Source organism: Phyllopteryx taeniolatus, chromosome 16 (genome assembly GCF_024500385.1).
Source record: "Phyllopteryx taeniolatus isolate TA_2022b chromosome 16, UOR_Ptae_1.2, whole genome shotgun sequence".
In the NCBI taxonomy this organism is placed as follows: Eukaryota; Metazoa; Chordata; class Actinopteri; order Syngnathiformes; family Syngnathidae; genus Phyllopteryx; species Phyllopteryx taeniolatus.
In genome coordinates, this window is record NC_084517.1 from 13,774,856 (window position 1) to 13,800,186 (window position 25,331).

The 25,331-nt window shown below is 42.0% G+C and overlaps 2 protein-coding genes across 9 annotated transcripts; one reads left to right on the forward strand and one right to left on the reverse strand.

Moving 5' to 3' along the window:
- sgsm3 (small G protein signaling modulator 3) lies at positions 1–15,701 on the forward strand. 5 transcript variants are annotated; one of them, XM_061748669.1, is made up of 22 exons: positions 1–180; positions 4,036–4,155; positions 4,327–4,492; positions 4,608–4,693; positions 5,870–5,933; positions 8,742–8,950; positions 9,019–9,126; positions 9,315–9,458; positions 9,546–9,741; positions 9,880–10,025; positions 10,177–10,407; positions 10,556–10,738; positions 10,892–11,047; positions 11,135–11,189; positions 11,291–11,340; positions 11,463–11,615; positions 11,701–11,771; positions 11,879–11,927; positions 12,088–12,173; positions 12,277–12,399; positions 14,124–14,184; positions 14,309–15,701. In XM_061748669.1, exons 3-22 carry the CDS (start codon positions 4,486–4,488, stop codon positions 14,390–14,392), a joined length of 2,262 nt encoding a protein of 753 aa, XP_061604653.1. In that variant the 5' UTR covers positions 1–180; positions 4,036–4,155; positions 4,327–4,485; the 3' UTR covers positions 14,393–15,701. The 5 variants fall into 5 exon arrangements, 4 of the variants coding, with proteins under 4 accessions (XP_061604653.1, XP_061604654.1, XP_061604655.1 ...); XM_061748670.1 differs by having other exon boundaries at positions 4,036–4,492; XM_061748671.1 differs by lacking the exon at positions 4,036–4,155.
- On the reverse strand, positions 15,138–23,452 carry gtpbp1 (GTP binding protein 1). Of its 4 annotated transcripts, none has more exons than XM_061748674.1 (15): positions 23,219–23,452; positions 22,800–23,003; positions 21,468–21,579; positions 21,157–21,337; positions 20,883–21,066; positions 19,757–19,921; positions 19,561–19,684; positions 18,205–18,319; positions 17,974–18,118; positions 17,407–17,589; positions 17,030–17,165; positions 16,720–16,898; positions 16,432–16,542; positions 16,167–16,217; positions 15,138–15,996 (listed from the first exon to the last, which is right to left on the reverse strand). In XM_061748674.1, exons 1-15 carry the CDS (start codon positions 23,288–23,290, stop codon positions 15,892–15,894), a joined length of 2,067 nt encoding a protein of 688 aa, XP_061604658.1. In that variant the 5' UTR covers positions 23,291–23,452; the 3' UTR covers positions 15,138–15,891. The 4 variants fall into 4 exon arrangements, with proteins under 4 accessions (XP_061604658.1, XP_061604657.1, XP_061604660.1 ...); XM_061748673.1 differs by having other exon boundaries at positions 16,432–16,590; positions 23,219–23,450; XM_061748676.1 differs by lacking the exon at positions 16,167–16,217 and having other exon boundaries at positions 23,219–23,451.
- Positions 23,453–25,331: the final 1,879 nt, after the last annotated feature.

Consider the following 25,331-nt stretch of genomic DNA (forward strand, 5'->3'; position numbering starts at 1 on the left):
CACGCGTTGAAAGGTGCAAGGATACAGCGGAACTACACGTCGCTAGCAGGTGCACCATAGCTTCGTGAATTTTCAAGTCCGGAGAGAGACACGTCATGGCGCAGGATTCGGCCTTTTCATCTTTTCGTTCATTGTAAACAACACCTCGGCTGCTTGTGTTTACACTTGACGAATGTCACGGTAAGTCTAGCTAGCTGGCGAATGTGCATCCTAGTGCGTAATTGCTAGCCGTATGCTAATGCTAGATAACAGCTGACAACCGAGTGAACACATTGCTGACACGTCTGCTACCAATTGGAGTGTTTCTTCTGCGTTAAGTACTGTGCAGGTTTTTAAAAATATCAATGTGAGGTTTAGGTTTGGACAAATGGATTGGCATGAAATAAAAAGTAATGCGTGAGACTTTTGACGTCATTCGGGGGACCTGAGTCGTGTTACGTCATATGACGTGCTAATTTGCATGTTTATATCATGGACCATATGGTTGTTTTTTTAAGGTCTCCATTCCCCCCAAAAAAGTGACGCAAGAAAAACTTGCGACGCAATAGGTGTAAGAATAATTTTGCCAAGCATCATCATGGTTTGACGTCACGGAACAATTGTTTAGAAATGACAATCAGTGTTTCCACTAGTTCCGCTTGCATGATGATTATGATGATGAGGAAGTTGTTATCTAGATGGTGCACGTTTTTCATTATCCATCTTAAACTAAACGTCATGTTTGTGTGGGTGGACGACTAGCATGAGTCACCGCAGTGTTGTGCTTACTTTGTGTGCATGCTCAATTGTAGAAGCACAATTAAAGTCACATCCTATGCACACACAGCAGAATCGTCTTGCACTATGCTGTTTTTCCAGGGTAAACAAAGGCGAGCATAGTATTAACGATGTTTGACAAGACTTCCGTCAAGTTACGTTTGACTTCTGAACAACCTGACTGCTAATAGAAACTACAATTCCATCATGAATACTCAGTTTAATGAGATGTACAGTAATTGAATCAAATTATCGCAGAAAGAATACACTGTCCACTTAAAACTTGAATGTTTTCCTATAAGAAATAATGGAAAAACAAACTGTTCTTAAGTAAAACTGTTGCCATTGTTAAATCTTTGTTGACTTTAAGTGATGTTTTAACATTCTTAGTGGTGATTCAACTGTAAACATACGTTAGCCAATGTTAATATTAGTATAAAACAAAAAAGCATAATGAGCTGGTGCTTCGCACTGTAGATGCATCTTATACATCAAGTTTTTAAAAAGTCTTAATTGTCACGAAAGGGTAAAAATAAGTTATCCCCTGTAAAATGTAAAAGCAATAACATACTCTTAACTACTAAGTGATGGTGTGTTGACGCTGGAGTTTTACTCCTTTGAAGTTTGAATGAAAAGGAAACTTCTGGTAACTTCCCTTCTCTTATTTTCTTTGGTTGGACGATGGATCACAAAAACTGTTTGTCGTGTAAGATGCTGATGTCTCACATTAAGTACTCCATGGCTGTGAAGGTGTTGCATAAGCAAAACAACCACCTAAAATTAATGCTGACCGAGCTGAGTTCTTACATAAATTCTGGATTTATGTGCAACTTTGGAGGTTCTACCTTGCATCTCGCAAATGCAGTGTTGACCCCCCTTACTGCTTCTGAGTTGGTCCATATTGACGTGGAAAGCACACCTATACTCCATGTCTATACATTTCATTTTGACATGCAAATTCTGTTTTCGTTTCTAAGTTCCTCCCTATAACCAAATGTATCTTAATCTTGACCCTACAGTCAACCAGAAATTCTGATGCCCAATATTCAATGTTGACTTTTATAGGTGAAAATTTTGTATTTGTACTATACATGTGCAACAGTTGATAGCAGTGGCTCTGTCACACTGGATTTTTTGGCAGGTGATTAAAGTCTATGTCAGGGCGTAACTCTCAAATCCCAATACTCTTCTGAGTTCCACATACCCTGAAGCTGTTTGGCCGTCCTCCCATCCTCAAATTGATTTCTCATCTCTCTTAAGTCCTAAATCCTCCTTAGCATGCAGCTGAATGAATCATTTCTGTGCAGCCTCTTGCACGTCATGCTCAACGCCCTGATTTGTTTGTGTGTGGTTGCACACACAAATCTTACTTCCCTAGTTAGTGGGTATGCTGCTATACACGGCTAACTTTGTTGCCATCCACCAATCCTCAAAGCTGTGTTTTATCTAAATGTGACTCTAGGGTAATGCGATTATATTAAGTAATATTACACATTTTCTCTTGAAAAACTACAATTTTATTCTTGTAAAATTTAGGCTTTACAAGTATATGATGGAAGGAAATTTTTCTGCACGGTGGACGACTGGTTAGAGCATCTGCCTCACAGTTCTGAGCACCGGGGTTCAATCCCCGGCCCCGCCTGTGTGGAGTTTGCATGTTCTCCCTGTGCCTGTGTGGCTTTTCTCCGGGCACTCCAGTTTCCTCCCACATCCCAAAAACATTCTTGGTAGGTTAATTGACAACTCTAAATTGCCCCTAGTTGTGAATGTGAGCGTGAATGGTTGTTTGTTTTTATGTGCCCTGCGATTGGTTGGCAACCAGTTCAGGGTGTACCCCGCCTCCTGACCGATGATAGCTGGGATAGGCTCCAGCACGCCCTCGACCCTAGTGAGGAGAAGCGGCTCAGAAAATGGATGGATGGATGGATGGATGGATGGAAGATCAGGATTTTTGGGGCCGATCACTGATCGCCGATCAGCGAGTTGAAAAAAACGATCACCGATCCGATCATAAGATGGATAAATGTGTCTATTTAAATGACCTGTTCATTTACTGTATATACTTGTGTGCTTAATTGCTAAAAAAATGACATTTGCAATTAATAATGTATCTTTGTATCTATTTATGCCAGTGAGGCATAGTGACAGACAGAACAAATGATAAATGGTCTTCTATTAGATGGCAGGAAGTACATACAGTAATTAATGTATCCACTTTTTGTGACATTTTTGTTTGTTGGTGTTCCGTGAGATTTTTCATTTGTAAAATATGTTCCTTGGCTCCATAAAGGTTGGAAATCACTGCTCTAGTCAGATCGTGTATTCTAATCAGTCAGGTCAAACAAACATTACATGACAGAAATAATGGGTGCTAACTTACTGTAATTAAATTACTTTTTTTTAAATTAAATTACTTCACCCACACCGAAACTTTAGAGCATGATATGACAGAACAGCGGCGTGTTTACGTCCAACCGTTCGTGGTACCACTAGCTTGCTAGGCTACATAACGTTTTGTTGCCTGCTTGCGAGCCGTATCGTATTCAAAGTACGGGAACAAACCACATGCCTTAAACGAACGTCCTCCCCTGTCCTGAGCACCGGTGACCACCAACACACGTATTTCCCCATTTTGTCCTCATAATACAGTCGGCGCAATCCACTCTTGTTGTAGTTGCCATGGTAACGCGTGTATCCGGTCGCAGTTGAGTTGACAAGATAAAGCCCAATGATCGTAAAAAACGGGATGCGGTGTATCGGAATACAAAATTTTATTGCAGTAGTCTGACAGTGCAATCGTGAAAGAGCAAATTTGTCTTGTAGTCTGACGTGTCAGTTCCACACTGCCGTTTTTTGTTGTTTTTTTAAAATAACTTTACTGGCCTTCAGATATTTCCAATACTACGTCAAAAGACGTGCGACAAGGCTAAAAATAAACTAGCTTTTGGATTCAAATATACTGTGCACGATGGCAATGCGGAGTAAATGTCTTTTGCGGAGCTGATCAATGACGTCATTGATCGGATCGGCGAATTATGACATTAAAGCCGATCAGCATAAAATGCTAAATATCAGCCGATACAGATCAGCCCGATAAAATCGGTGTAAAGTCTAGTAAAATTACAACTTTATCTTTATATTTTGGCTTTATTATTGTAATTTATATTATACTCCCGTATTATTATTTTTGTTGTGCGAGTGGCACCAGTTAGGTGATGGATGTGCTGAACTTTCATTGAAGGTTAACAATTAGTATTTTGTGTTATTCATGCTTTACAGAAAATGCAAAAAAATCATCATTGTAATTCAGCAGAGCCTGTTGAGGGAAGTGATGTGGAAGTCAATGTTACATTCACAGATCCTTTCAAAGTTGAACAGAATCAACTTCGTCATTTGTTGGTGAGAGATCTGTTTGCAAATTCTGCCAAAGGGCTGCTAATGTGCATAAAAAAGAATGTGGAGAAAAGTTCATACCAGTAATTGAGCCTCTTGTGAGAACAGCAGTCATGTGGTCATGAGAGGAGGTGTCCTCCTTTTTCTCATTCCTGCTTGTTTTTTTTCCCCCCTAAGTCTGTCATTCACAGAGACTCTCATGTTCGGATGAGCAGCTAAAGAACCACATTGTGCTGTTTTGTATTAAGCGGGTGCTGGAACTACTATTTCACCTGACTGCAGAGTGACTGCAGTCTTTGGATCAAGAAGACCGCACTCTTGCAGCCAATAGTGACCATGTCAGGTATTTATTATTTACGTATTCAATCAGTCTTCAAAACACAGCTATTTAGATTCAGTGTTTCATATTTGAATGTTTTTCCTCAGCAGTCTTGTTTGATTGGACGTCTATATTTCAGGCACTTACACTCCAGCCCCTGGTGGGCCCTTTTCAGCTCTCACTCCAAGCATGTGGCCTCAGGACATTTTGGCAAAGTACCATCAAGTAAGCACATGACTTTTCTTGTGCATATACAGTATGTTTAGTAGGCTTTAGACGATCAAGATTTTTGGGGCCGATATCCAACCAGCAAGTTGGGGGGGGGAAAAAAAAAAAAAAAAAAAACGATAACCGATCTCGATGACAAGATGGAGCAATGTGTCTTTTTACATGACTTGTTCATTTATTGTATATACTTGTGTACTGTATACTGTATCCATCCATCCATCCATCCATCCATTTTCTGTACAGTTTATCCTCACAAGGGTTGCGGGCGTGCTGGAGCCCATCCCAGCTCAAATTGTTCTCTAGCATTTTAGACAAAAGTTAAAACACCAATGACCTCTAGGTGGCATTCAAGGATTGGCCACTGACATAAGTTTAGGTCAAATCAACATTACAACATGACACGACGTACTTCAGTTGTGCACAGACTGCAAATAACTTACGTGGTGTTTGTCTGAGACACCGCAAAATAGTCCCACACCGACGACGTGTTTTTTTCACCGACAACATTGAACAAACTTTATTGGTCGTCAGATAGTTACAGTACTGCGCAACAAGACACGTGACAAGGCTAAAAATAAACTAGCTTTTGGATTCATATGCGGCAAAGACGCGTAGTTAAATGTCTTGTGCGGAGCCGATTAATGACGTCATTGATCGGATCGGCGACTTATGACATGAAAGCCGATGAGCTGATCAGCATATAATGCTAATTATCGGCCAATACCAATAACACCGATAAGATCGCCGTAAAGTCTGTTTAGATCAGTGATTCCCTAAACACTGAGGAACATTAGTATACTTTTGAGAGACCTTGAGATGTGCAATGGGAAATTATCCAATTTTTATTTTATTATTATTTTTGTTTTTATTAGTCCCAAAATAAGTTATTTACGACAAATAATATGCTATGTTTTTGGTCAACTATCTTTCCCAGTGAAGTATAGTGACACGCATAACAATTAAATGCTCGTCCACAAGATAGCAGAAGCTACATACAAAATTAACCTGCCTATCCAATTTTTATGACATTTTTGTTTGTTCTGCCTTGAGATTTTTTTCAAATGTAAAATATGTGCTTTGTTTCAATAAATGTCAGAAAAACATGGTTTAGATAACATAACCATTCTGTTACGTTTACCTTCGAGCTAAATTAAATTGTTTTCCCTTCTACAGAAAGACAATTTGGAACAGAATGAACTCAAGTATGATGAGTTTGGCTTCAGGCTGGACACAGAAGGTAATGTTTCACCCATTTGGACATGCTTATTTCTTTGCTAGTGAAGTTCCTCAAGTTCTCTCTGGGAAATATTCAATGGAAAATTACTTTGGGGGTCTCATTATCCATCCATCCATCCATCCATCCATCCATTTTCTACCGCTTATCCGAGATCGGGTTGTGGGGGCAGTAGCATTAACAGGGACGCCCAGACTTCCCTCTCTCACTCCCACTTCATCCAGCTCTTCCGGGGGGATCCTGAGGTGTTCCCAGGCCAGCCGAAGGATGTAGTCTCTCCAGCGTGTCCTGGGTCGTCTCCGGAGTCTCCTCCCGGTGGGACATGCCTGGAACACCTCACCAGGGAGGCGTCCAGGAAGCATCCGAATCAGATGCCCCAGCCACCTCGTCTGGCTCCTCTAATACAGTTCCTCTCGATGTGGAGGAGCACCGGCTCTACTCTGAGATATTCCCGGATGACCGAGCTTCTCACCCTATCTCTAAGGGAGAGCCCGGACACCCTGCGGAGGAAACTCATTTCGGCCGCTTGTATCCGGGATCTTGTTCTTTTGGCCACGACCCACAGCTCGTGACCATAGGTGAGGGTAGGAACGTAGATCGACCGGTAAATCGAGAACTTCGCCTTTCAGCTCAGCTCCTTCTTTACCACAACTGATCGATACAAAGTCCGCATCACTGCAGACGCTGCACCGATCCGCCTGTCAATCTCCCGTTCCATCTTCCCTCACTCGTGAACAAGACACCAAGATACTTGAACTCCTCCACTTGGGGCAGAATCTCATCCCCGACCTGGAGAGAGCACGCCACCCTTTTCCGACTGAGGATCATGGTCTCAGATTTAGAGGTGCTGATTATCATCCCAGCTGCTTCACGCTCTGCTGCGAACTGCTTCAGTGAGAGTTGGAGGTCATGGCTTGATGAAGCCAACAGAACCACATCATCTGCAAAAAGCAGAGATGCAATACTGAGGCCACCAAACCGGACCCCCTCTACGCCTCGGCTGCGCCTTGAAATTCTGTCCATAAAAGTTATGAACAGAATCGGTGACAAAGGGCAGCCTTGGCGGAGTCCAACCCTCACCGGAAACGAGTCTGACTTACTGCCGGATATGCGGACCAAATTCTGACTGGTCGTACAGGGACCGAACAGCCCGTATCACGGGGTTTGGTAACCCCATACACCCGAAGCACCCCCCACAGGACCCCCCGAGGGACACGGTCGAACGCCTTCTCCAAGTCCACAAAACACACGTAGACTGGTTGGGCGAACTCCCATGCACACTCGAGGACCCTGCCAAGGGTGTAGAGCTGTTCCACGGCCAGGACGAAAACCACACTACTACTCCTGAATCTGAGATTCAACTTCCCGATGGACCCTCCTCTCCAGCACCCCTGACTAGACCTTACCAGGGAGGCTGAGGCTTCTTAAAAAGGGGGACCACCACCCCAGTCTGCCAATCCAGAGGCACTGTGCCCGATGTCCACACGATGTTGCAGAGGCGTGTTAACCAGGACATCCCTATAACATCCAGAGCCTTGAGGAACTCCGGGCGAATCTCATCCACCCCCGGGGCCTTGCCACCGAGGAGCTTTTTAACCACCTCGGTGACCTCAACCCCAGAGACAGGAGAGCCCGCCTCAGAGAACCCAGACTCTGCTCCCTCATGGGAAGGCATGTCGGTGGAATTGAGGAGGTCTTCAAAGTATTCTCCCCACCGGCTCACAACGTCCCGAGTCGAGGTCAGCAGTGGCCCATCCCCACTATACACAGTGTTGATGGTGCACTGCTTCCCCCTCCTGAGACGCCGGATGGTGGACCAGAATTTCCTCGAAGCCATCCGGAAGGCTTTCTCCATGGCCTCACCGAACTCCTCCCATGCCCGAGTTTCTGCTTCAGCGACCACCGAAGCTGCATTCCGCTTGGCATGTCGGTACCCATCAGCTGCCTCAGGAGTGCCACAGGCCAAAAACGTTCCCAGCAGACCCTCACAATACGTTTGGGCCTGCCACGTTGGACCGGCATCTTTCCCCACCATCAGAGCCAACTCACCAGATCAGTTGACAGCTCCGCCCCTCTCTTCACCCGAGTATCCAAGACATGCGGCCGCAAGTCCGATGACACGACCACAAAGTTGATCATCGAACTGCGACCTAGGGTGTCCTGGTGCCAAGTGCACGTGTGGACACCCTTGTGCTTGAACATGGTGTTCGTTATGGAGAATCCGAGATGAGCGCAGAAGTCCAATAACAGAACACCGCTCAATTTCTGATCGGGTGGTGGGGGGGCGTTCCTACCAATCACGCCCTTCCAGGTCTCACTGTCTTTGCCCACGTGAGCATTGAAGTCCCCCAGCAGAACGATGGAGTCCCCTGCGGGAAGGCTCTCCAGCACCCCCTCCAAGGACTCCAAAAAGGGTAGGTACTCTGAACTGCTGTTTGGTGCATAGGCACCAACAACAGTCAGGACCCGTCCCCCCACCCGAAGGCGGAGGGAGGCTACCCTCTCGTCCACCGGGGTGAACCCCAACGTACAGACGCCGAGGTCACATTTGTTGCCCTAAATTAGTATCTACATGTGATCATGGTGTTATAACTGCAACTGACTTAGCATGTCTTTGTACACGTACTGGCATGAAATTAGCATTTCTTTTCCTGAAATGGTCCATCGAGTCTTATGAGGTTTTTCCACACTTCATTGGATTTTTTTATGTTAATCAAAATCTTTGACAGTCATTGTCACATGATAATTTCATAAGAGTAATGCTTTTTTTACGATTACATTGTCTTGTATTTTTCCTGTCTTCTCATTCAGAGACTGATCCCAGTCCTTGCCTGGGCACTGAAAGCTCACCACAACGTGAAAATCCTCAGCAGAGATTGCGGTGGCAGGCCCATTTGGAGTTCACACATAATCACACAGTGGGCGACCTCACCTGGGAGCTCATTGCACCTATCCTTCCACGCTCCGAACGCCTGCGGACGCTCGTACTGGGTGGCATTCCTCATAGCATGAGGCCACAGGTAAGTGGCGTGTGCTATATCAAAGGGAAAAAACAACTACAATATGCAAAATGTTTTCTCTCTGGCAGTTATGGATGCGTCTGTCTGGAGCACTCCAGAAGAAGAGGACATCTGAGATCTCGTACAAAGAAATCATCAAGAACAGCTCCAATGATGACACCTCTACAGCTAAACAGGTGACATCCCCAAAATGTGTGCATACATATTCACTTAAGATTGCAGGTGCCTCCACAATCTAATGAGAACCATTCAAGAGGTTTATTAAAACATATGTTTTTGTCTACCATCCCTTTTCATATGTTGACAAATGTAGTGTGCAGAATGATTCTAATTACATTATTTTTTTTTTTAATCCATCCCTTAGATAGAGAAGGACTTGTTGCGGACGATGCCCACCAACGTGTGCTTCAGTAACCTTAAAAGTGTCGGGGTCCCAAGGCTGCGACGGGTACTGCGAGGTCTGGCCTGGCTTTACCCTGACATTGGGTATTGTCAGGGAACTGGAATGGTGAATGTTTCTTTGAATATCTCTTTATCTCCTCCAACTTTGCTTGTTGTTTCTTCATCTATGACTCACCTCCCCCCTTCTTTCTAGGTGGTTTCCTGTCTGTTACTCTTCATGGAGGAGGAGGATGTGCTATGGATGATGTGTGCCCTGATTGAAGACCTCCTCCCTCCGTCATACTTCTCATCCACCCTGCTGGGTGTCCAAACAGACCAGAGGGTGCTTCGTCAGCTTATTGTTCAGTACCTACCGGCCCTCGATCGCCTTTTGCAGGAGCATGACATTGGTATGGCTTGTTTAGCTCAGATAAAGGAACTTACCCAAGAGTATTTAAAAAGGAAAAAAAACATACAGGTCCACATTTTATTCTAACATCTGTGTTGAAAGATTACTAAATGCAACCATTTCCTCGCTGTACATTTAGAGCTGTCGCTGATCACATTGCACTGGTTCCTGACATCCTTTGCCAGTGTGGTGGACATCCGTTTACTCCTCAGGATCTGGGACCTCCTCTTCTACCTGGGCTCCCTAGTGCTATTTCAAATCACACTGGGCATGCTTAAGATCAAGGTATTTTCTGAGATAGTTCATTGGAGATAATTTAATATCTTTATTTCTTTCTGAAATAAATGTTTATAGAACACCAAGATGAAATGTCAAAAGGTGTTTTATAATGTAATGCTCATGATTAATCCTCACGAATGCATTTCCACTGCCTTAGGAGGAGGAGCTCATATCTTCGGAGAACTCTGCGTCGATTTTTAACACTCTGTCCGACCTACCAAGCCAGTTGAGAGATGGGCCTGCAGTTCTTGGTGAGGCGATGAGGCTGGCAGGGAATCTGTCACAAGACACACTGGATGCCCACCGGCACAAGCACCTTGCCTACATCCTGAACGAACAGGCCCAGCTAAACAGTGGAAACACGCCACTCGATTCTAATCTCAACAAGGCCAGTCATTTAAGACTAAGCTTCATTGGTACCTTCTCAGCACTCACTTAGAACCCATCATTATAATAAAAACAAAATTAAGATACTGCTGTATTTGTTTGTTTTTAAATGTTGACATACAACATACGTTGTGTTGGTGTGTGTGCAGGTGGTGAGGAGACAGTCCCTGCATAGAAAGTCCACTCTAAGCTCTCTGCTGTTTGGGGAGGATGAGGCCGAAGCTCTCAAGTCCAAGAACATTAAGCAGACTGAACTGGTGGCAGCCCTTCGGGAGGCCATAACCCGCACTTCAGAACATTTCCACTGTCTGGACCCACGCCACTCCAGCTCTGTGAGTTCACAACACTGTAGTACCGAATCACTATGCCGTGGATATTCAAGCCAATAAACCAAGACTTGCAGTCATAGACAGATAAATCAATAGATACTTTAATTCAATGAAATATCGTGTGAATAAAGTATTTTGCCAATCTTGTCACTGTAGGAGCTGACCCCTGATTATTCTATGGAGAGCCACCAGCGGGACCATGAAAATTTCCTGGTCGTGTCCCGAAACCGACGAAGACGAGCGAAAGCTTTGCTGGATTTTGAGCGGCATGATGATGACGAGTTGGGTTTCAGGAAAAATGATATCATCACTGTAAGATATCTCACACAAACACAAAATTAACATTGATAATCATGAACAAAATAAGTGACTGAAACAAACTGTTTATTGTACTCTCAGATTGTCTCACAGAAGGATGAACACTGTTGGGTAGGAGAGCTCAACGGTCTTCGAGGTATGTATGTGCTTTTGCAGGTGTATTTCCTGTTGCAATATGGCTAATCTACATTTCTATAATCTGTCCAATGTACCATAGCTGTGTCTTGCTCTCAACAGGCTGGTTCCCTGCAAAGTTTGTAGCGATCCTAGATGAAAGAAGTAAAGAGGTATACAATTAGTTAATTTTCTTCATAATTCATAAATTGTACTTTGTATTAGACCAGATGTGCCTTGCAATGTAACATTTGCATCATACTACTAGAGCTGCTTTCACCTTCTGTGTCTGTAGTACTCACTCGCAGGAGATGACTCGGTAACAGAAGCTGTGACTGACCTAGCCAGGGGAACTCTGTGTCCGGCCCTGAAGGCCATTTTTCTGCACGGGCTCAAGAAACCCTCCATTTTGGGCGGGCCCTGTCATCCGTGGTTATTCATAGAAGAGGTATAGTTTGTTTTAAAATTTCATCTCACTCCATATTTTTTAGAATTGTTACAACTTCAGTCATTGCCCCACAACCCTTTTCCAGGCGGCCAGCAGAGAGGTCGAAAGGGACTTCAACTCTGTCTACTCTAGACTGGTGTTGTGTAAAACCTACAGGTAAACTCTCATTTACAATTGGTTGATCTTATTTGGTAGCAGGGGTACAGATGTACAGTGTGTGTTTATTATTGTAGATTTCATTCAAGATAATGCTTTTATTCCAGGTTAGATGAAGATGGGAAGGTTTTAACACCAGAGGAGCTCCTTTACAGAGTGAGTAGGCATTCTATATACAGTACAGTATATTATTTTGGTTGATTCATTGGCTTGTGAAAAGTACTGCATCAGAAATATCTTGGTTTATGTTGCTTTCAAAGATAATTGTCTGGATGTAGATTATGTTGTCTGAGGGCCTCCTGTCTGCTCTCTTCAGGCAGTGCAGTCAGTCAACATGAGCCATGATGTGGCTCATGTTCAGATGGATGTCAAGTTCAGGTCTCTCGTCTGCATTGGCCTCAAGTGAGTTCATGCACGTGCTAGAATTAACAGATTGTTTCTGATTAGAGGGTAAAAGTTGGAAAATAAACTCAGTCTAAACATGCACATGCATCTTTCCTAACAGTGAGCAGGTGTTGCACTTATGGCTGGAGGTGCTGTGTTCCAGCATGGCGGCTGTAGAGAAATGGTATCATCCGTGGTCATTTCTACGCAGTCCCGGATGGGTTCAAATCAAATGTGAACTCAGGTAAGAATTTGCCCAAATGGAACCTCTGGATATTTACTTATACTTGCATTTGAAAAGGATTTTAAAAAATCATGGTTGTTGATGAATGTTATCAATCCAGTGGCAGAAATTACCTGGGAAAATCCTTGTACAGTGCCATGAAAAAGTATTGGCCTCCTTCTCAACTTCTTATATTTTTGCATATTTTCCCCTCTTTAAGATCATCAAACAAATGTAAATATCAGACAAATATATCCCAAGTGAATTTAAAATGCTGTTTTTAAATGGTGATATCATTTATTAAGGAAAAATAAACTATTCAAAGTTACCTGGCCATGTGTGAAAAAGTAATGGCCCCTTAAACTTAATAACTGGTTGAATCACCCTCAGCAGCAACAACTGAAGTCAAGCGTTTTCCTTGACTTGCAATGAGTCTTTCACATCTCTGTGGAGATATTTTGGCCCACTCTTCCTTGCAGAATTGTTTGAATTCAGCAAAAATGGAGGGTTTTCGAGCATGAACGGCCTTTTTAAGGTCATGTCACTGGATTTCATTTAGATTCAAGTCTGGACTTTGAGTAGGCCACTCCAAAACCTTCATGTTGTTGTTTTTTTAAGCCATTCAGAAGTTGACTTGCTGGTGTGTTTTGGATCGTAAATCCTGTTGCAGAGCCTAAGTGCGCTTCAGCTTGAGGTCACAAACTGAATGGCTGAACATTCTACCTCAGGATTTTCTGTTAAAGAGCAGAATTCATGGTTCCATCAATCACAGCAAGTTGTCCAGGTCATGAAGGAGTAGCAATCCAAGACCATCACACTACCACCACGTTTGATTGCTGGGACGCACACCTTCCAAAAAGCTCAACTTTCATCTTGTTAGTCCATATAATAGTCTCCCAAAATTTGGGAAAGATTCAAATATTATTTTTTTTTTTTGCTAAAGAAAGACAAGACTTTGTTCTTTTTGGTCAGCAGTAGTTTTCACCTTGGAACCCTGCCATGGATGCCATTTTTGCCCAGTCTCTTCCTTATTGTTGTGTCATGAACACTGACCTTAACTGTGGCAAGGAAGGCCTGCAGTTCTTTAGAAGTTGTCCTGACTTCCTTTGTGGCCTCCTGGATGAGTCATTGATGTTCTCTTGGGGTAATCTTTGTAGGCTGGCCACTCCTGGGAAGGTTCATGACTGTTCAATGTTTTCTCCATATGAGGATAATGGCTGTCCCTATGGTGCACTGGAATCCTAAAGCTTTAGAAATGGCTTTTGTAACCCTTTACAGACTGATAAATGTCAATTACTTTATTTCTCGACTGTTCTGGAATTTCTTTGGATCGTGTCATTTTGTTGCAGCTTTTTTAGATCTTTTATCTGACTTGATTTTGTCGGGACGGATTCTGTTTGAGTGATTTCTTGATTGAACAGGTCTGGAGGTAATCAGGCTTTGGTGTGAAAATTAACCATAAGTTGTGATTAGCCACAATTAATTAATGATTGAATAAGGGGGGCAATCACTTTTTCCACACAGGGCCAGGTAACTTTATTTTTTTCCCTTAAATGAAATCACCATTTAAAAACAGCATTTTAAGTTCACATGGGTTATATTTGTCTGGTATTTACATTTGTTTGGTGATCTTAAAGTAGGGAAACTATTCCAAAAAAAATGATAATTTGAGAAGGGGGCCAATACTTTCTCACTGCCCTGTAAACAGTAGTTAGCACAAGTACAAATTCTTCCTCTTTTCACAGGGTCCTTTCAAAGTTTGCCTTCAGTCTATCTCAAGATTGTGAATTACCTGAGCAAAAAGAGGTATGGTAAGAAAGAGGGGAGCACATCTTTACTGGTTATGGATTTTTAAGCATCTTCCATTCAGTAGGGACCGCACTTATACTTTTGTAGTCTGATGGTGCTGCTTCTGTGCATTCTGTTCTAGGATAAGGAGCAGAGGCCACTGAAAGAGGGCGTGCAGGACATGCTGGTGAAACATCATCTCTTCAGCTGGGACATCGACGGATAGAGAAACACTAAACAAAACTGCATCCTAACTGGTCTGCGTGTGTCAATGTGTGTCTTTGAACCATGTTTGTCTGATTCTTGGGACACATTATGAACTTTACTGTTGAACAATGTTAACACATTTCAAAGACTATAAACCCCCAGTGAACTCAAATGTGTGTGCATCAAGATGCATCCTATTTTTGTTCAGTGTGGTATTGAAAGCTATTTTGTCAAAGTTTTACGATGAAGGTCAAACAAACCCAAGTAGTACAGAATAATCTGTAGCCACTGGACTGCAGCACTTTATTTCAGCCATTTTCTCCAAAATAATTGGTTGTTGGTACAAGGAGACCTGAAGGACAATTTCTTGTGAAGTACAGCTACAGATTCTTCCACACTAATTGACTTTTCTATTTGTCACAAATATATTGAGACCAAAACACAACATTCCGTAAAGTTATAAATTATTTTTCAGAGAAATGTTACGTGTCTCATATTACCCTAAATGTTGAAATACTAACATTGCACATGCCAAGTATAGCCTGTTAGAGTGGATGTGTGTGAATGTGTGCTACCTGAACAGTAGTAGTGAACACTGCATGTAATTTTTCTGCAATCCAAACAAATCTCACCTTGAATTGTTTATACACATTCCCCCCCACTCCCTCATAGCAAAGACTGGTGATTTATGTTAACCCTAGAAAGACAATTATGACTTAACCTAAAAATAAGACCAGTCTAGATGAAAAAAAAGAAAACTACTATTGTGCAGCTTGGTACAACCAGTTTATTGAGTTTTTAGCTGAGCAAATGTCACGTTAACAGTAGCAAGCTGTAACACAATAGGTACTAGAGTTCACAATTAGCACTGCATGTCTTAGAATCATGAGTGACTGCTGGGGAGACAAGATTACTGTAGGGTGGAGCCATGTTGTAGCACACTAGTGGGTAGAAGATCACAAGTGATACAAGGTTAAAAGTTAAGAACAAGTATCCAAGGGTAAAATTTTGCATGAATGCCAAATAAATTGACAATTATAAAACTTAACGGCTAGTATTAGTTTCCATACATCTAGGATTAACAGGATGTGTTCCCTGCTACATTCAGTTGTATATTTATATTTTCAAACAGGGTGCGAACAAGTATAAATAGTACACGAAATATTCTTTTCATTGCAAATTCACAGGAAATGCATGGGCAAGTGTCACTTTTAGCTGCTCGTATTTCTTGGACCCTTGATTTGGGTTTTACCCCCCCCCCCCTTCCTATCATTAAGCCACTTTATAAAAAAAAAATTATAAATAAAAATAATGATTGTGACAAACTATTCTCGACTGTGTCATGTAAACCATTCTCAACAGTGATGGCAGATTTATTGACATAAAATCCAATCTTCATGTTCTCTTGATAATAAAATCCTGGTATAAAAGGCAATGAGGAGTAAGACTGAGGAGTGTTTTGCACTAAAATAGCTGGAATGATTGATGGAGAGGGAGGTAAGCAAAGAGGGAGTCAGTTCAGCATCCTGTTCCTGAAGTGGAGGCTACTGCTGCAGAGTTGTTCTGTCCTTTCCCTTTGTGTCGCTGGCCTCCTCTTCTTCTTCCACCTCCTCCCGTCTTTGGCTAGGCAGAATAGATACCAAATGAAAAACATTTACAACTTTTACTGAGCAAAAGTGGTAAGACAAAACTTCAATATGCAGAAAACCTTAAGAAAAAAACTGCAGTGAAAGAAGAACCATCTTACTTAATCCCCCACTCAGGATCACCACTATTACGGTGACCCACTTTACCTTGTTCTCTTTGTTGCCCTCCTTTAACTGAGGGTCCTCCTCCCCCTCTCCCTTTCGGGAGCCAGCCACGCAAGCAGAGAGGTGAGAATATGACACATGATGTATGATACAGTTTGAATGGATGAATGAGATGTTCCAAGAATAGAATAAGGACACAGAAGAGTTGACAAGTTAGAGAAGCAGTTAACAGTGTGAGTTAACAAGAGAAAGATAATAAGCAGAATCCCGTTTGGTATTTGTCTATTTTTTGTACTCTGTATCTCACATGTGTCGTGCTTGGGCCCGATGACTGTGATATCGTCATGCCCTCATCGCCGGTTGCTGTGGTGCCGTCCTCTTTTCGAGACTGTGTCTTTTTCGTGGATTGCATTTTTATCTGTGGAGGTTTGGAGTTTGATGGCAAATTATTGGTGGACTGCAGGAGCTGAAAAGAATGCGATAGGAAATAATTTTGATGGTTGAACTGTGCAAATCTCCTGCCCTGAAGGTAAGGACATTTTATTTTCTGGAAGCACCTCATACAAACAAACTCTTGAGGCGTCCTTTATCTTACCTTTGTGATGGTCCCTACAGCCTTTGTGCGTCCCTCCCTGAACACCAGCCTCTGGTCACGGTGAAGGTACTCGGGGGTCTTAATAAAGCGGAAGTGGACAGAGGCCTTGTCTCCTGTCCGTAAGCAGTCTCTGTTCATGGACAAGATGGTGGCAGTCTGCCTTATGCTGCCACAGTGGACTGTGTGGAGAGTTAAAGAGGTGCAAGATGGGAAGGTAAGTAACCATTTCAAAAAAGCAGGTTGCCTACGTGTATGAACAGAAACACACCAAAACAAAATACGATCCAACTTGTGCCTGTCAGTTACCCACCCATAGCCTGGTATCGGGGTGATATCGTAGTGGGGTGATGTAGAACAAGAATCTCTGCCTCAAACTCCCAAGTGGCTTGTGGGTTCAACCTTGAGGACACCATCACCATGCCTTTCCTTATCGTCGAACGCTTGATCTGTATCATACAGAAATATGGTGGGGGATCATGGAAACAATTGTTCAAATATGCATTTGACTTTGGCCAAGTGATTCCCAATTACTATAACATACTAGGTGACTGTGTATTAATATGGAATAACAATGCATGGCTTTTTCAGTCCCAGTTTGAGTCAAAAGTCTCCCATGTTCAGCCTTTTTCTAGGAATTTATCTGCAGACCTGAACGTGGCCACTAAGTGGTGCTGTTCTCCCACTTACCTTTTTAAGTGCAAACGAGGCAGTCTGACCCCCTCGGACTTCCTTCACAGGCATTCGCTTGCGGTGAATTGATTTTACAGCAATGGGAATGAAGCTGCCCAAAGGGTCTGGCCCCAGGAGCATAGTATCATTCAGACGAATTAGTCCACGTAACGTAGTTCCAGATACTACTGTTCCAACTCCCTAAGACAGGAAATATGAGGAGTTGGTTTAATAGCAAAGTGGGTACGGCACATCAGTAATTCCCAACCACTGTGCCTTGTAACAGGTAGAATTAACGTGCAATTATCTGTGCCCATTCATACAACAGAATAATGATGTTCACATTCCCAGATTTAACAATGAGTAAGTACATTTGTGAGTAATTTGAGATCATTATTTCAGTATACTGTATATCCTTTTGGGGACATTATTGTTTGGTGGTGCATCACGTCATTTTTAAAATGTAAAATATGTGCCGTGGCTCAATAAAGGTTGGGGAAACACTGCTGTAACAGGTCCTGCACTGTTCTAAACTCAGCAAACATACAGTAAAATGGAAGTTCGTTGATCGCAACAGACACCCACCGGTACAGAGTAGGTGTCGTCAATCTGAAACTCAGCTGGCTGGTCGTCTCTGTAGCAGGTCCGGGATGAGAGCAGGTTGAGGAACATCTTGAGCAGGTCCATGTTCTCTCCAGTCACGTTTGAGATTTGAAAAATGGGACACATCCTGCAGGAAGGAACACGTGCAGAAGTTACTGAAGAGAATTCAACTCTCACACTCACTTGAAATGTGCCTTGGGATAGACTTTGTACCTCTCAGAGCTGAAGTTGGATGCCGTGACAATGACGTCGTCCTTGTTCTGCACCAGGACAGGGATTTTCCTGCAACCAGGGGACTTCAGTAACCTCTGAAGCAACTTTAATGTTTCTGTTAGGATCAGCACACACAAGAATGACAGCTTCTCTTAACATTTATTTTTTATCTCTAGACTTCTAGTAAAGAAATAATGACCTGGTTTCTTGGCCCCAAGAGCAGTTAATAATGAATGTCTACGTTCGGTTATAATATACAGTCCCATGAAAAAGTATTTTCCCCCTTTCTGATTTCTAGAGTGGGAAATATCTCTCTATCATCTCACACAGACAACCCAAGTACGTATAAAATGGACTGAAAAATGATGTGTGGTAGGTTTGGCGGACCACTTATGGGAAGGTTCACCACTGTTCACGGTCTTTTCCATTTGTGGATAATGCCACTGACCGTGGTTCACTAGAGTCTTAAAGCCTTGGAAATAGCTGTGATTTCAACCACTTTGTTTCTCATTTGTTCTTGAATTTCTTTGGATGTGGCATTAATATGTTACATTTTGAGGTATTGGAGCGATACATCACTTTGCCTGACGGGTACTATTTAGGTGATTTATTGATTTAACAAATGTGGCCAGTGAAATTATATTTGGCTTTCCAAAACTGTGATTAATTGACTAACTTATGATTTAACAAGAGGACATTATTTTTTCTATAAGAACAAGATGGGTTACCCCCCAAATAAAAAACATTTCAAATTTCATATATTTATTTGGATTGTCTTGGTGAGATATTAATATTGGCTTGATAATCAAAAATTTAAATGTGATACATTTGCAAAAACCAGTAATTAGGAAGAGGAGCACTATTACATGACACTGTATTTCCTTAAATGCTGGCCTACACTAACTGATACAACTGAAATTTCCCCAGCAAACATTACACAAGGATATACTATGTTTAAATATGTATGTACTATGTTTAAACTTTCTTTTAATTTGTATTAGAGAAACAACATTTTTCTGGATGTTAATTAAATGTGGTACAATTAATAACACACAATTTCAATTTGTGGCTCACTGATTTAGAAGACTAACTTGCATGGTAGTTGGACAACAGCTGGGTTTAACTTCACTTGTCAATTAGAGAGAACCTTTGTATGGGTGAAAAAATAACGCAGACATCTATCATTTTGACCACCAAAAGTGGCAACCAAAGGGAGCTTAAAATTATTTCCCTGATTATCATCTCACACTCTAGAGCACAGCTGCTTTTAACAACAGCAGATGGAGTCGTTATGTCTCGACCAAGCAAGCACATTTGGAGAAAAACAAGCAAGAAAGGGCTTGCCACACAACTGACCTTGCAGGATGTTAGCTGGACACATGTCTATTTTTGTCACCACAACAAAGACGGGAACGTTAAGGGCTAGGGCCAGACCCAGGTGCTCTTTGGTCATGCCCACAATCCCTGCATTACTGCCGACCTGGAGAGGAGGAGGGAGAAGGTTAGGGCAAGCTTGTAGTATTATAGAGCACTCTCAGATGCCACTTCTCACCATGAGCATGCAAAAGTCTGGTAAATGTCCCGTCATTCCAAACACGGTGGTCTTGAGGTATTTCTCATGGCCGGCCAGATCGATGAAGGTGATAACCTTTGAGGAGTTCTCACAAATTTTGGTCCAATCCAGACTTCCTCCATGGCTGTCCGGTTTGTTCACCACCTAAAAGCATACAGAGTGGACAACTTTAATCCAAATGCCACTTGAACGATTATCCGTTTGAGGTCACATGTTTAAATGCATAAAAGGAGAGGGTAGTTCATCTAATACAATGAAACAAGGTAGTAATCTCTCAGAATGGCGTAATTCACTTGTACAGTACACAATTGATTTGACAACAACACATTAATACTCTTCTGACGGTGTCAAATAAAACCATGATTATTATTTTTGTAAAGGCAACATTTTTGCTACAGGTCTTGACTTTCAATAATCGTGTCACTCATTATTTTGTGGAGGAGTAACATATGTTGTGGCTGGTTTGCATACTTCATACTTAATAGCTTGCTGGGGTGGTACTAGCTGCTTATTGTAAAAACCATCACATCAAAAGCTAACACTTGACTGTACTGTAACTGTTATATGAATGTGTTAATGTTCTAATTCTTAAAACTAGTTGTTGCTATCCTAAAGTAAAAACCATCTTCAGCTTCATCTGTTGGCTCTTGTAGGCATTTGTAGGTAAAGAAGCAGGTGGTGCTATAACCTCAAGTGAGACATGACATAATGGTGTATTGGTAAAAGAGGTAATTAATTTAACAATGGGAATGATTTGAAAAGGATCATCGCCTGATTATTGAAGGTGAATATAAATCTGGCATCAGTACAAAATGTAGAGAGATAATAATAAGCCACAATGCATGTTCCAATTGTTTCTTTATATTAGATGTACTATAAAAGTTGTTCAACAGAATTATCTTAAAACAACTCAATCAAAATTGAAGAGATTCTTGGCCAATGTCAACATCTCAAGTACTGTTACATACATTGCTGACCAAAATGAAATGGTTTTGTGTTGTGCACACATAAATCTACGCAACAGTGGATAATGAATCCAGTGCACCCCTTTGTGTTCCCCAGGTAGGATACAAGCATTTCCAGTGCACAAAACCGTCATTCTCACCTGTCCCGCTTGGTCAAATCCGAGTATATCGTTTCCCACACTGCTGGTCCTGCCGCTCTCCATCTCATGCTTGTGTCTGAAAAGTTTCTGGCGAGCGAAGCCTCTGCCATTATCCAGCTCTCCATGTGTTAACACTCCTAAAAGAGTACTCTTACCAGCATCCACGTTCCCTACCACTGCCACCCTGGGTGAAAAAACAAATGTCATGCAGAAAATGTGATCAAACAAATACAAAGCAAATATAGTACCAAACAGATAGTCTTTTGTTACTCACCTGACCTCCAGGAAGTCCAGCTCCCCCACACGCCGACGGATCAGATAATCCCGTACCAAGCCCTCCGCTTCAGTGCGTTCCCTTAGCGGGATCAGATCAGAGTCCAGTTGTGCACACATGGATCGCACCGTGGCCTCTGAAGCCTCCATGTCCTTTTCATTGAGACCCCAATCGCCACCATCTTCAAAGACCAAAAAGGATATTTTAAAAAATTCAATAACAAGATCCAACATAGGATTTATATAAAAGTCTGGAATAGGATATGTATGAATAGGAGGTTCACCAGTGCATGTGTATCAAGTGAGTCTCACCTGAACCCATCCCAACCACATAGATGGTCTCTCCGGACCCTTCTTCCATCCTGTCCTTTAGCTGGCTAAGTAAGGAGTCATACTGCTCTCCATTTGGACTGACAAGGGCCAACTTTATTACATGTGGGAGAGAGAGAAAGAAAACAGAGCATTACATTGTAATGTCAGGATTATAAGAAATCTGCTGTCAAAAAATCATCCCTTGTTCTTAAGCACTAATTGTTAAAGGGAAAGGGCACAACTTTAGGGTAAGAAAAACTGGAAAAAACATTCCACAAATACAGCTCTCTTTTCCTATGAAATATGTAAGTCATCTTACAGATGACTGCTGATGAAAGTGTGTATTAACATCACAGTAAAACTATGTTAACTAAAACTTCAAGCCCTTTAATTCATTGAATGCATTGAGAGTACCGTTTACTGATTTAAATTAAGGAATGGATTCACTGACTGGAGCCGAAGCGTAGGAAAGTGATGCAACCTATGTGTAATGTGGTTGGCACTTCCCAATCTTTTGTGATGAGTAATTTGACCTTTGCAGCCAATTGTATATTATTACAGCCACTGTCTTAAGTTTACATCATTCCATCCATACTCTGAACTCGTTTGACACAAATGAATACCAAAACAAAAGCAGGGCGTATTTGTGTTGGGGAAGGGAAGCAGTTTTTAAAAGTGGCTCACACTGAAAATAACAGCAAAAGTTTGTCACACTTACAAAACTGGTTATTTTTTGAGTTTCAAAAAAAAAAAAGTAACTAAAAAATGCAGACTTTTTTTTTTTGTTTAAATATTGTTGTCAACTAAATGTGACAAAATGTGAGCCACTTCACAAACGGCACCCCATGTTTGTCTCTAAAGAGTAACCAAATTACAGGTCCTTCCATATGTTGCTCTACTAGTTTCATCAGCCTGTTTATGAACTAACGTTAATCTACAGTCACGTGCTATTATTGATAACTGTCACTCGCTAAACTGTCACTCACTACCAAATTGTGTGAAAGCTTTAAGGCTACAAGTTTCAACCACGTAAAAGAAACAGCAGTTAATACAATACTGTGCTTTAATTTACAAGTAACGAGAGCTTTATTATCGTCGGTAGTAACAGCTCGGAGCTCCAGCTTCACTGGCTACCCTTAGCTGCTACAACAACAAACAACCCGTCTTGTATCGTGTTCGGTATTGTTAATGATACAGTATGCTCGATTTCTGATATGAAATGCAATGTTTGGCAAAAGATACGTCCAAACTCACGAGTGAACCACTTTCTCATTCATTTTTCACGGAGAGATAGCTAGCACTAGCAGAGTGCTATCGAGGGCCTAGCTTCACCTTGCTTGTAAAGTCAATCCTCCGGTCCTCGGACTCTCCGTTGACCACGTCCCCGTCCTCGTAGAACTCGTCCCCAGGGTCGTCCGCGCATCCTCCACGGTCTGGTGCGAATATGCTCGCCGGGAGTAAAGCATCAGCGAGCGCAGAGCTCGACTCGTGCGTCGCCGCTGCTATCGATGCCATTTGTAGATGCGAGGAGCGTTCCTGTAGATTTGTATCAGGCTCGCTTGGTTGTTGTGATGACGGCTTGGTGCTAACGTCGGATAGCGGCTAGCTACACCACTCAAACTTTACATTGTGCAAATATTGCAAATAGGGAGATGTGCGGCTATTTGTAAGCTGTCAGTTTGCCTTTCAAAATAGCACGTCACCGCCCTGTTGATAATAATGAGGTAGGTGTGGGTGAATATGTTACATACTCGCCAATAGTCTCTTGTGATTCCCTGGAATATCCGAGCAGAGAACCAATGCCACGGAGGGGGGTCGAGCATGTTTCCGCAGCCTCCTCCTCTCGTTTACCCCCACTGTTTTGTGTGCAACGCCGGCCGTCATGCGTAAACAAATCTGCCATTCAAAGTCCACTATAGTTTGATAAACACAAGGGCTAACCTGGAAACGGTTTTAAAGTGACTGACGATGATGATAACAATCAGCTGCTCTATTTCAAATCGACGTCAGCCTACTGTGACGTATGACTCTCTCCCACCTTATTAAATCTGACCATCAATTAAGAAACACTTAAGTGCCAATATAATAATAATAATAATATCGTCCTATATATATCTTATCCATTTTATTCATCAAGCTAACTCGTCCATCTATATGTAATACATCTTGACTACGCTTGTAAACTACCGGTACTGTTTGAATGGATCATCAAGTTCAGGGGTGTCAAACTCATTTTAGTTCGCGGGCCACATTCACCCAACTTAGATCTCACAATATTTTTGTCTTAAAAATCCATAAGTAACAACTATTCAAAAATTTGCTCTGTTGTTTTTGCGTACTTTTGGAAAAATATTCACATTTGTTCATTATCTTGTTGCAAATCATGAGCATGAGTTAACCAAAAATGATTTCAACAGTATTATGAACCAGTGAGCGTGCACCAGTCAGTTATGCATCCTTTTGTAAAAGTATACATTAAACAATTTAAGTTGTGGCAGTGCATGGGGGAGAAAAAAATATTCCAACAAACCAAACTCTTTTAAAGTGAAGCTTTTGACTGAAATTTGGTAAGATTCAATTTCTTAAATCATTTCTGAAGGAGGTATTTATTTTCACAGAATTGTAGTGTGAACATGGCACGCCATTTTATATTAGTGTTCTCCTGAAACTTGGCATCGTTGGGCCTTCACAAGTGCATCCATGTCATTTAAGTGTTGTCAGTGCACTCTCCAGTTGACAAAATTAGAAACACAAGTTACTTTTATTGAAAAATAGCAATGAATGTGTTCAACATCACACTCCCCTGACGGGCAGGCTCTGGCCCGCGGGCTGTATTTTTGACACCACTGAGCTAGATTCTAGTTGAAGAAACTCAAGAAAGCCTGTGTGTAACGTTGAAGCAGGTATTTGTGAATAGATATCTGTAGGGTCAAACTAAATCTGTCTCGAGATCACAACGGTCTAATTCCAGCTCACCTTGCCTATTTATCTCACAGTGTGTTCTCATTCTTTCAGTCCTCTCTCACTCTATCAATCTATATCTATATCTATCACATTTATGTATGTTTCTGTCTGTCTGCACAGCAAATTCGAAAACACAAATTTAACACCCGCAGAGTTGAAATCAACACTCGCCCAGAGCTTAAATGGCAACCGCTGGTTCAGTGTTAAATCAACACTTTTGAAAGAGTTACCCTTAACACTGTGACAGTGTTACTAAATAACTCTGGTGTGCGTGTAAGTACATGTAGTAGTTACAAAACGCATAATCAATGTTTTTTGTTTTTTTTAATAATTTTGAATATAACCATATTTGATAAAAAAACATTTCTTATTCCTAGAACTACAACTACTGATGCAGTGAACCTGGCCGGAAGATCATTATTCATCATATAACACACAGTCATGGGTTCACTAAAGAAAAAAGCCCACTAAACGCACATTTATTACAGTGTGGGCAGAAACAAAGCGATGAAAAAAAGGAACGTTTAGGGCCCACCCCCCTTCCGCACCACCCCCCCCCCCCCACCCCCCCTTCCGCACACCCACACACACTGTTAATAGAGTGCTAATTCTAACAATATGGTTGTTGCTGTAGTTGCAGTATAATGTAGTTTTATACAACTGCACTACAAAATGATACTCCTCTCTTATGGTGTCAACCTGATTGAGCAAAGGTAGCTCTTTTAGACCCCTTTGCATAATGTCTGCTTTCCTAACAAAGTCTAGAGTAAGTTTATATTGTACAGTACTGAATTTGCACATTATAGTCATGCAATATACTGTAGATCTGAAACTGCGCTGTTGTGTTACAAAGGTCCCTTTGTTATCAGCCCTCCTGACTGCACTTCCTAATGGCCAGTT